At 47.4% G+C, this 9677-nt stretch overlaps 1 protein-coding gene across 3 annotated transcripts in view; it reads right to left on the bottom strand.

Moving 5' to 3' along the window:
• Window positions 1-6146: 6146 nt before the first annotated feature.
• Window positions 6147-9677, bottom strand: part of slka (STE20-like kinase a) — a 114925-nt gene continuing 111394 nt past the window's right edge. For all 3 annotated transcript variants that reach the window (XM_073027097.1, XM_073027098.1, XM_073027099.1), the window contains 4 exons: window positions 9356-9544; window positions 8429-8554; window positions 7055-7168; window positions 6147-6299 (listed from right to left, as the gene is read on the bottom strand). In XM_073027097.1, coding sequence (XP_072883198.1) covers window positions 6153-6299; window positions 7055-7168; window positions 8429-8554; window positions 9356-9544 — 576 coding nt within the window. In that variant the 3' untranslated portion in view covers window positions 6147-6152. The remainder of the gene's footprint in view (window positions 6300-7054; window positions 7169-8428; window positions 8555-9355; window positions 9545-9677) is intronic.

Genomic DNA, 9677 nt, shown 5'->3' with positions numbered 1-9677 from the left:
ACTTAAACTATACAGAAAATCAGGACTGATTTTTAAAATGTATGTCTGAAAATGAATATTCTCTAACTGATGCTGTCAGCATTTTTTTTGGTGGCTTGTCTACCAAGAGCACTGCTGGAGGATTTAATTTCAATAAACCTGGATTAATATTCATGAATGTCCTTCAAGGAAAGAGATCTGTCACCTTAGTGACAAAATAGTAACATGGCCAAAACCACAGTCCTGTGGCTGACCTAGGTTAAAGTTGCCACAGTTAGGGATGGGCAGTAGGTAGCAGCCTAGTCAGTGATTTCCACATTACATGAACAAATAAACTAAACCCTGCACCTCAAGATCTAAACCTCCTTTCAAGGATCCATTATCCAGATTTGGTGACTCTCTACCTCTTTCTTACCCAAAGTACCCTCCTTCTCTCCAAGTACCCTGATTCTCCTTTGACAGTGTGGAAACTTTAGAGAGGGTGCAGAGGAGATTGCTGCCTGGATTAGAGAGCCATGTCTTACTAAGATAGGTTGAGTGAACCAGGGCTTTTATCTTTGGAGTGAAGGAGCATGAGGTGTGACTTGGTAGAGGTAATAAGAATCATAGATCAAGTGCATAGCCTTCCCTTCACCTTTGTATAGAATGGCAATGGCTAAAATGCGAGGGCATAATTTTGAGGTGTTTGAAGGAAATAGGGGTGATGTCAGATGTGTGAGATCTTACACAGAGCAGTGGGTAAGTAGAATGCTCTGCCAGGGGTGGTGTAGAAGCAGATACATTAGGAGCATTTAAGAATCTCTTACATAGGCACATAGATGAAAGGAAAATGGAGGGCCAAATGTGAGAGAAGTGTTAGATTAATCTTAAAATAGTTAAAAGGTCAACACAATATTATGGGCTAAAATGCACCTACTGTGTTGTACTGGCCTGTGTACCCTTAACACTTACCTGGTCCAATAGCAGTTCAATGTGGCTGGGGTGAAGTTTGTACACCTCTCATCATCCAATCAGTGTAGTGCCTCACAGGGAATAACCCCTGCTATCAGTCAGCATACACAAACTTGTTTAAGAAAATTACATTTAAGTCAATTACAAAATTTCACCTTCTATTTTGTTGCCCCCTCACTTGATATCAGGCCCCTCCTTAATTTTCAGCAGTTTTGTCAAGGTCCCATGTTATATCTGTAGTACAACGCCTGTGTTCAATCCCAAGTGCCTGTGATGTTGCTGCAAGTAATTTTTTCACTTGTGTGCACATGTATTCGTGCATCTGACAATCAACTCAATTTGAGAAGTGACATTTATTCACTCTCCCCTTCATACAAAGGGACTTGTGAGAATGTTCGAGAATGCAGAATGTGAGGGAGATCCTCTAGAGAAATAAACCATATAAACAGTCATTTGCATGAATCACTTTATTTACAATTGTAAATATTTCCACACAAAGTTTCATTATCACTTTATGTAGAACTTCATATCCACATAAATAAGTTTTCTTCATAGTTTAACAAAGGAAGCCCTAGATATTAAAACTTTTAATATATAAAGCTGTAGCAAAGCCTTCATATGTTATAGTTACAATCAGAAATATAGACACTATAGTTGACAGTATCCTGGCAGTCCAGGAGGCAGGATATGTGATTAACCAATGAAGTTAACCTTCTGGTTCGCTTAGGGCTGATGTTAAGATTTAGTTCAATGATAAGCTGCAGGATTGAAGGTGACAGACCCTGAACAGCCGAGAATTCAGAAAGAAAACAAGAATCTGTTTCAATACTGCAGAGGTGATCACATGAATATTTGTGGGAAATGTTCCTTTATCTCATAAATGACAATCATAGTGTTCAGAAGCAAGTTTAAAACATTCTTAAAACATAATTCATTTCAACTTTTGTTTGGTGAAATTGTTAAGTCAATGGAACGCCTACAGGTGAGGCCTAGGTAGTGAGAGCAGCAGCATGTTTCGCAGTGCTCAGCATCCAGTCAGTGGGGTAAGGTTCATACTCCTCAGCACAGAGAAATTACACTTTAGTTCCATTTCTCATGATTAGGGTGGATATGGGTGCAAAAGTACTTCCAGCTGGAATCATTATAGGTTAGTAGGTCCTCTACACTGTCTCACTAAATATTCCCACAGCAGGGAGAGTAAAAGTAAGTTGTATACAGTGTAAAGCTGCCTCAACTTAATGCCATCAAACACTGTCAGGTAGAGTCGGGAAAGTGAAGATCCCGCCACATTGTCCAGGTGCATCCTTACAGGGTATGAAATGAATGGATCAGATGGAGCAACTTCCCCTATACTATCCTAAACACAAAAGATTCTGCAGATGTTGATCCTGATGAAGCACTTGGCCCAAAACATTTGACTCTTTATTTCTCTCCATAGGTGCTGCCTGACGTACTGAGTACCTGTACTGTCCTGCCACAGTCCAAAAAGTCCAAAAGTAGGAACAGCACAGGATGGACACAGAGTGAAGCTCCTCTACGCTTAAACTGACATTTTTGAGGCCTCTGACAAGGTCCCACATGGGAGACCAATCCCAAAGGAAATGTCCGGGGAACTCAAGGCAATTTGAGAAAATGGATCCAACATCATCTTGGTAATAAGAGGCAGTGAGTGAAGGTTGAGGGCGATATTGTGGGTGGATTCCTGTGACTCATGGTGTTCACAGTGATCGATGCTGGGATCCTGACTATTAGTTATCTGGTGATGAATGTGCAAGATCTGCAGACACAGCGAGGAAGGGAACCTTCGGCTAGAGAACGATGTTGGGAAGATGTGTAGTGTCGGGATGGATAGACTTTAATCCTGAAGAGATGAAAGTACTGATAGACTGATATCAGTTAATGATATCAGTTAATGATAGAGTCTTGGGAAGTACTGACAAAGGCAGCTTGATGTACAAGTCCAAGGAACCCTGCAGGCAACAGCACAGGTGGGCAGATTGCTAAGGAAGGTGTATATGATGCTGGGATGCTTGTCTTCATTAGCTGGGACCAGAATACAACAGTAAGGTGTATCAGGCCACAGCAAAAGCAATGTGTGCAGTTCTGGTCACCACTTCATAGGAAGGAAGTGATAGTCTGCCTGGTTATTGCCTGGGATGGAGTGTTTCAGTTACAAGGAGAAACTAGGAGAGGGTAGATCTTGATGAAGGGTCTTGGCCCAAACTATTAACTGTTTATTCCCCTCCACAGATGTTCCTGGACTTGCTGAGTTCCTGCAGCATTTTGTGTGTGTTGCTTTGAGAGGCTAAGTTTGTTCTCCTTGGAAGAGAGAAAAGTCAGGAGGTCCTGACTGGGGAGCACAAATTTACAAGAGGTACATAGGGGTCAGAATTGCAGATAAAGGGAAGAGTATTCAGCGTAACTCTCTACCTCTCAAATTTGAAAATACCCCACTGTAACTCATCTAGTGACCAATCCAACTCACATTTGCTGAGTTGGGGTAGTCACTGAGGCTGACCAGTCAGCCACATGTCCTCACGAGACACAAAGAATTTGTCTAGCAACTGACCAGCAGCACACAAGTACTGCAGGAATTTTCTCTTTTCTGAGATGGGTTGACTGTGCTCTCTGTGCATGGGGCTGGGCAGTTCACCCGGTTTCTCTGCCATTAAGTGCCTCGTACTGACGTACAGCCACAAATCATTCACACTGATTAATGTATCCACATGGTCTAACCTCAGTAGGTTTACACTCTCCCATTCTGCTAGAGTCCACACGATCCAGGGGAGGAGTGTGTGGCCTTCGACCATCACCACACACAGAGGAATATGTCAAAGCAACACTTCATCCTTTGGAATAACCCAGGGACAGTGTCTGCCATAGAGTAGGGAATGCCTGGAGTGAACTCCCTGTGCAATATGTCCTTCCACAGACTGAGGGGAAGGGTTGGGGGTGACCCCTCACACTGAGGTGGAGTGACCCCTAAAACACTGAGTTGAAGGGTGGAGGGTGAACCCTTACATTGAGATGAAGAGTGGAGGGGGAACGTGAACCCTCACACTGAGGTAAAGGTCAGAGGTAGACCCTCACAACGAGGTGAAGGGTTAGAGGTGAACAGAATTGCATCAAGATGAGTTGTAGGTCATATTAAATCTCAAACCACTCTGAAACTCAGAAGGCATCTCACTAGCACTCACTAATGTGACGGATGGTAGGACTCAGCCCCTGTCCTTGAACAGTACATTAAGAACTTTTGAAGCACCCCAAACTCACAATGACAGTGCTGCCTTGGTTAGTGCCCAACTCATTGACCGCTAAGTGTACTGGTGCTTCATTAATGTAGTGACGGTCATCTAAGTGGCTATTTAGTGAAATGCAATGGTAGTTTAATAGTGTAGTGCTGAATATATCGTGAAGGTGATTGGTACACCCACTCCGTCACTGACACACTGAGAGGCAGCAGGTGAACTCACGGCAGTCACTCACCAGGCTGCTCCCAAAGCCAGGAACTCACAATGGCAGCAGGTGCCCGGGAACATCCCACCAGCACAGCTTCACCCTGTCCCAAGCAGCAGCGCAAGCCTCTGCAATACCGCAAGCTCCTACAGCAGGGAGTCCCTGCCGAGCAGCGTGAGCCCCAGAGCAGAGACTTCTCAGTGTGAACCCCAGAGCAGGGAGACTCAACAGTGTGAGCCCCAGAGCAGAGACTTCTCACAGTGTGAACCCCAGAGCAGGGAGACTCAACAGTGTGAGCCCCAGAGCAGAGACTTCTCACAGTGTGAACCCCAGAGCAGGGAGACTCAACAGTGTGAACCCCAGAGCAGAGACTTCTCACAGTGTGAACCCCAGAGCAGGGAGACTCAACAGTGTGAACCCCAGAGCAGAGACTTCTCACAGTGTGAACCCTAGAGCAGGGAGACTCAACAGTGTGAGCCCCAGAGCAGAGACTTCTCACAGTGTGAACCCCAGAGCAGGGAGACTCAACAGTGTGAACCCCAGAGCAGAGACTTCTCACAGTGTGAACCCCAGAGCAGAGAGACTCAACAGTGTGAGCCCCAGAGCAGAGACTTCTCGCAGTGTGAACCCCAGAGCAGGGAGACTCAACAGTGTGAACCCCAGAGCAGAGAGACTCCTCCACGGTGTGAACCCCAGAGCAGGGAGACTCAACAGTGTGAACCCCAGAGCAGAGACTCCTCCACAGTGTGAACCCCAGAGCAGGGAGACTTCTCAACAGTGTGAACCCCAGAGCAGAGAGACTCCTCCACAGTGTGAACCCCAGAGCAGAGAGACTCCTCCACAGTGTGAACCCCAGAGCAGGGAGACTCAACAGTGGTGCAAACCCCCACAGCAGGAAGCCCTGCAGCACCATGAGCCCCCACAGCACGGAGCAGTTTGGGCTCCATTTTGCCATAACTCTAAGGGACCCCATCCCCATGGACACTCTGAGGTTGGATAGACCTGTGTGTGGGGTTGGAGGTGCTGATGAAATTGATGACATTAGGAAGTATATCCCGTTTCACAGGACAACAGAACCAGGGTCAGGCAGAGTCTATGGTCCAGAATGAAGGGCCTCACCTGTAAAATGCTGACACAGTTCCTGCAAGACCCTGTCACCCATCTGGGGAGCCACCCAGCACCCAGCACTGTCTGAACCGCTGGGCACCGAGTGGTCCTCTGTCGCAAGCATGCACCTTGTACCGAAGGAGCTCCTCGGCACCTCCATTCAGAATGGGAGAGGAAATAAGTGGAGTAGATGCAAATCACAGGTGAGGGGCTTTGAAAGTCCTCAGTTCTCTATGAGTTCATCAATGATGCAGAGATCTTGAACACTGACTGAACAGAGCAGCCATGCACCGAGCCTGGTGGTACCCGCTCCCAGAGATCCCATCACACACTGCCCACCTCTCTGGAGAGTTACTGCCGACCAGTGGCTCCTCTCCCTGTGCTCACAGGTCAGTGAAGAGTGTTGCAGAACATCCTTGAGGATGTGATACCACTCTCTGGCTGGTGGCAGATGAAGACACACAATTTCTCCAGGACCTTCAACACAAGCTATCCCATAAGGTGAGAGATTTCAATCCCAACAGTCACGCACATGCTGATTGTGTCCAAGCTCCAAGGTGGTAGAGAGGCAGCCAGAGCACTTGCTGCAATTTACTGAATCAGCACTACTAGATGGATCTGTTACACTGAAAGAGAAAGATTACCAGGAGCCCCAGGACTTAGGACCCTGTGGAGTGCAGGCTCGGGACAGGGTAGAACTTAGAAATCCGGCTCTGTGCCGACGGGTTGAGGCATTCTGACTCTCCACTCATCCTGAAGAAGACTTCTTGCTCCTGCAGCTTGCGAGCAAATTCTTCCTCTAGAGCCTAGAATAAAATTTTATATAATTTTACAGCAGAAAAAATTGTCCTTCTGGCCCAATGAGCCCCCTGCCGCCCAATTACACCAATGTGACCAATTAACCTACTAACCCATACATCACTTTTCAATGTGGGAGGAAACACACACACTCACTGAGAGAACAAACTCCTTACAGACAGTGATCCCAGGTCACTGGCTCTGTAACAGCTCCACTACCATAGCACCCTAGTCAAACATTTAAATTTGGACAAACAGGTCGGGGGGGATGACGCAGGTTCACACAGGGCTCTGCATGACCGATGGGGAGTGGAGTCTGGGCACTCACTAGGTTCACTGGCCTCTCAGTTTGCTCTAACAACTTTCCTTCCCGAGCCATCCAGAAACCCGCCCATTCCTATTCATTCTTTCCAGAACTAAGGACACAGGTCTGTCCTGATGTAGGTTCTGAACCTGAAATACCAACAATTCCTTTCCCTCTGCTTGAACGCCGAGTTCCTCCAGCAGTTTGCTTTGTTTCCAGCCTCCTTTGTCTGAGCTGCTCTTTACTTGGACACGAGGGTGGCTGGGCAAGAAGGTGTAAACAAATACACAAGATTGCCGACAGAGGTACAGGGAGGTTTCTTAAACATACACGTTGTATCCACTAAACGCGAGGGGACATTGCATTTGTGTTTAAGCTATACTTGGGACTCAGAGCTGGAACTTTGCAATCCTCTGAAAATTCAAAGAAATACACATCAGTGTATGCATCTTTAGGTACCTTCTTCCTGGGCCTGAGCTTGTCTCTCCATTCCTTCAGTTCTTGACAGTGCTCCTCATCCACCTCCTTCAGTTTGTGCGTCTCGTGTTCGATCAGCAAGTGACATTTCTCATTCTGCACCGGGCAAGGGAAGGAAGCAAAACCAGTCAGGGTTTGAGCTTTGGACCCCTGGCTCCAGATTCCATTAACAAGTAACAAACCACTCGCTCAAACAAACCCACTCTCTGCACGAGACTGAAGGCGAAAGGAGGAAGTTTGAACAGAGAATCCCTTGGCTTAGCGTCAGTGATTAGAAATAGAAAGTGTTGCAGAAGGTGGATGGGTTGTGGGGATGGGGAGAAGGTGGGTGTGCAGTAATGGAAATGGGGAGAAGGTGGGTTGGTGGTGGTGGGAGATGCAGGGAGGTGGGTGGTGATGGGAACAGGGAGAAGGTAGGTTGGTGGTGGTGGGAGATGTAGGGAGGTGGGTGGGTAGTAACGGAAACGGGAAGAAGGTGGATTGGTGGTGGTGGGGTACATGGGGACGCAGGTGGATGGTGCCAGATGAGGGGGGAAGTGGGTGGGTGGGGAGAAGGTAGAATGGTTGGATCAGTGGTGTTGGCTCCTTAAGGTTGTCACAGCAGGAGAGGGGTGGTAGTGAGGATAAGCTCTCACTATCTATTAAATGTTCCCAATGGCGTGTGTCCCAAATAGCCTCTGACAACCAAGTGGAGCTCCTGGCCTTCACGTGTGGAACCATTTCTACTAACAAAAGAAGGAGCAAAGGCAGGTTAATGGCACCATAAAATGGGTCACTTCGAGCAGATGGGGATCGTCTGCCCATGGTTGGCAACTCATCCAGGATTATAATCCTTCGATCCCCATCTGCTCGGTGACTCATTTTATGGTGCCATTAATGGTAAAAAAGGAAAACTCTGATTTCAAACTTTAGTTCCCCACTCATGGGGAAGACCAGGTGTAAACTCCGAGAAAAAATCCCAAACTGGAGTCCCTAAGGCAGACCTACATTGAGTTCAAGGCAGACTGGGAACTCCTGCGATGCCATTGGTGCCAAACTGTATCAGTCTCTGCCATTCCTTTGGATTCATCAGCTGCATGAAGGGGTAGCCTGCTACACGGGAAACATGCCATACTATCCTGGCTTGCGTATCACGTAGACAGCTAGGACACATCATCCATGGTCAACCCTGACCAACGGAGGGCCTCACGGTGGAGATGTATGGAAAGAAGGTGGATTAGTGGTTTTAGGAGTCGTCTGGAAGTCGGCTGGTGGTGATGGGGGATGGGGAGAATTTGGATGGAGTAAGCTTCCTCTCTACTAAGAATCTGCAGTCGTGGGTCCAAGCCTCCAGATCATGGAGCTTGGGGATCTTACCTGGAGCTGCTGTAATTCCCGGATGTTGGCATCACATTGGAGCTGTAGATCCCTCATCTGGTTCTCGTGTTTCTGGTGCTGCTGGAGTCTCTCGTTTTTCTGCCTCTTCTCTTCCTGACTGGCGAACTGCCGGAGAAGGTGACAGTCAGTACCTGCATGTCTCCGGTGGTAGGAGGAAGGGCTGTGTCTGGCCTGTCTGTGTACACCCTGCTAAACCAGTATCACCAAATGCTCTGTGTTCACGTCGGTAAGATGCTCTGTGGGAGCTTGATGGGACCTAGAACTATGGCTTCACCACACCACAAGCACCTCATTTGGTAGATAGTGTCTTTTCCATTTCTTCACACACCAACTATAACCATGCCTTCAACTGCTCTCCCCAACTGTTCTGCTTAACTTCGTGGGGCATGCTAAGTTGGTGCTGGAATATGTGGTTATACTTGCAGGCTGCCCCCAGCACATCCATGGACTGTGTTTTATGTGGTTTAGCCATTAGCTTTTATTTTGTTTTTTTCTATTTTAATAAAGTGTTTGAATATTGGAGACAGTAAAAATCTATCAAATCATTACAGCTTCCCCAGCTGGTCTCTCTTGGACCTGGCTGTCCAGGCTGTTTCAGAATCAGGGTTATTAGCGCTGACTTGTATGTTATGAAATTGGTTGTTTTGCAACAGCAGTACATAACAATGGCTGCTGTTCTACACTCGCTTCTCAGCACAGAGGCCCAATTAGATTGGCTGTTTGCCTGGGAGGTAATTGTGGCCATTGTAGCCATTCTGTTAAATAGCCTCCATAACCTTACACACCTCTTTCCGAATCGCTCCTCAAACTATCTCTTCTCCACTGGAAGCTCTCCTCTCCATTCCCCACACACTTCCCCGCCCACTGGTGAAGGTGTTTCAGACTGGAGAAAGGCCCGAACCTCACCTGTTTAATCTTCTCCCGATCCTGTTCAGGTGAACTCGACGAGCCAATGCGCAGACTCTTTTTGAACATGGCCATGCGTGTTTTGGCGTCACTGCGTTGGATTTTGGGCAACCTGGCTCGCTCCTGGGTTTGCCGATTCTTCAGCTCCTCAATTAGACGTTGGTTGTATCTCTGCATCTGCTCCATTTCCTGCCAACGACCAGAGAGCCACAATCACACCACTGGATGTGAAACACTGCAGGAGTGCAACTCCTTGTGTGATACAGGTGGCAGGACAGGCACAAGGTGGGTAGAGGGGCGAGGACTAAGGGGCAAGAAGGGA

This window comes from Hemitrygon akajei, chromosome 23 (assembly GCF_048418815.1).
Source record: "Hemitrygon akajei chromosome 23, sHemAka1.3, whole genome shotgun sequence".
Lineage (NCBI taxonomy): Eukaryota > Metazoa > Chordata > Chondrichthyes > Myliobatiformes > Dasyatidae > Hemitrygon > Hemitrygon akajei.
Note: the sequence above shows the minus strand (reverse complement) of the source record. Positions and strands in the feature narration are given on the sequence as shown.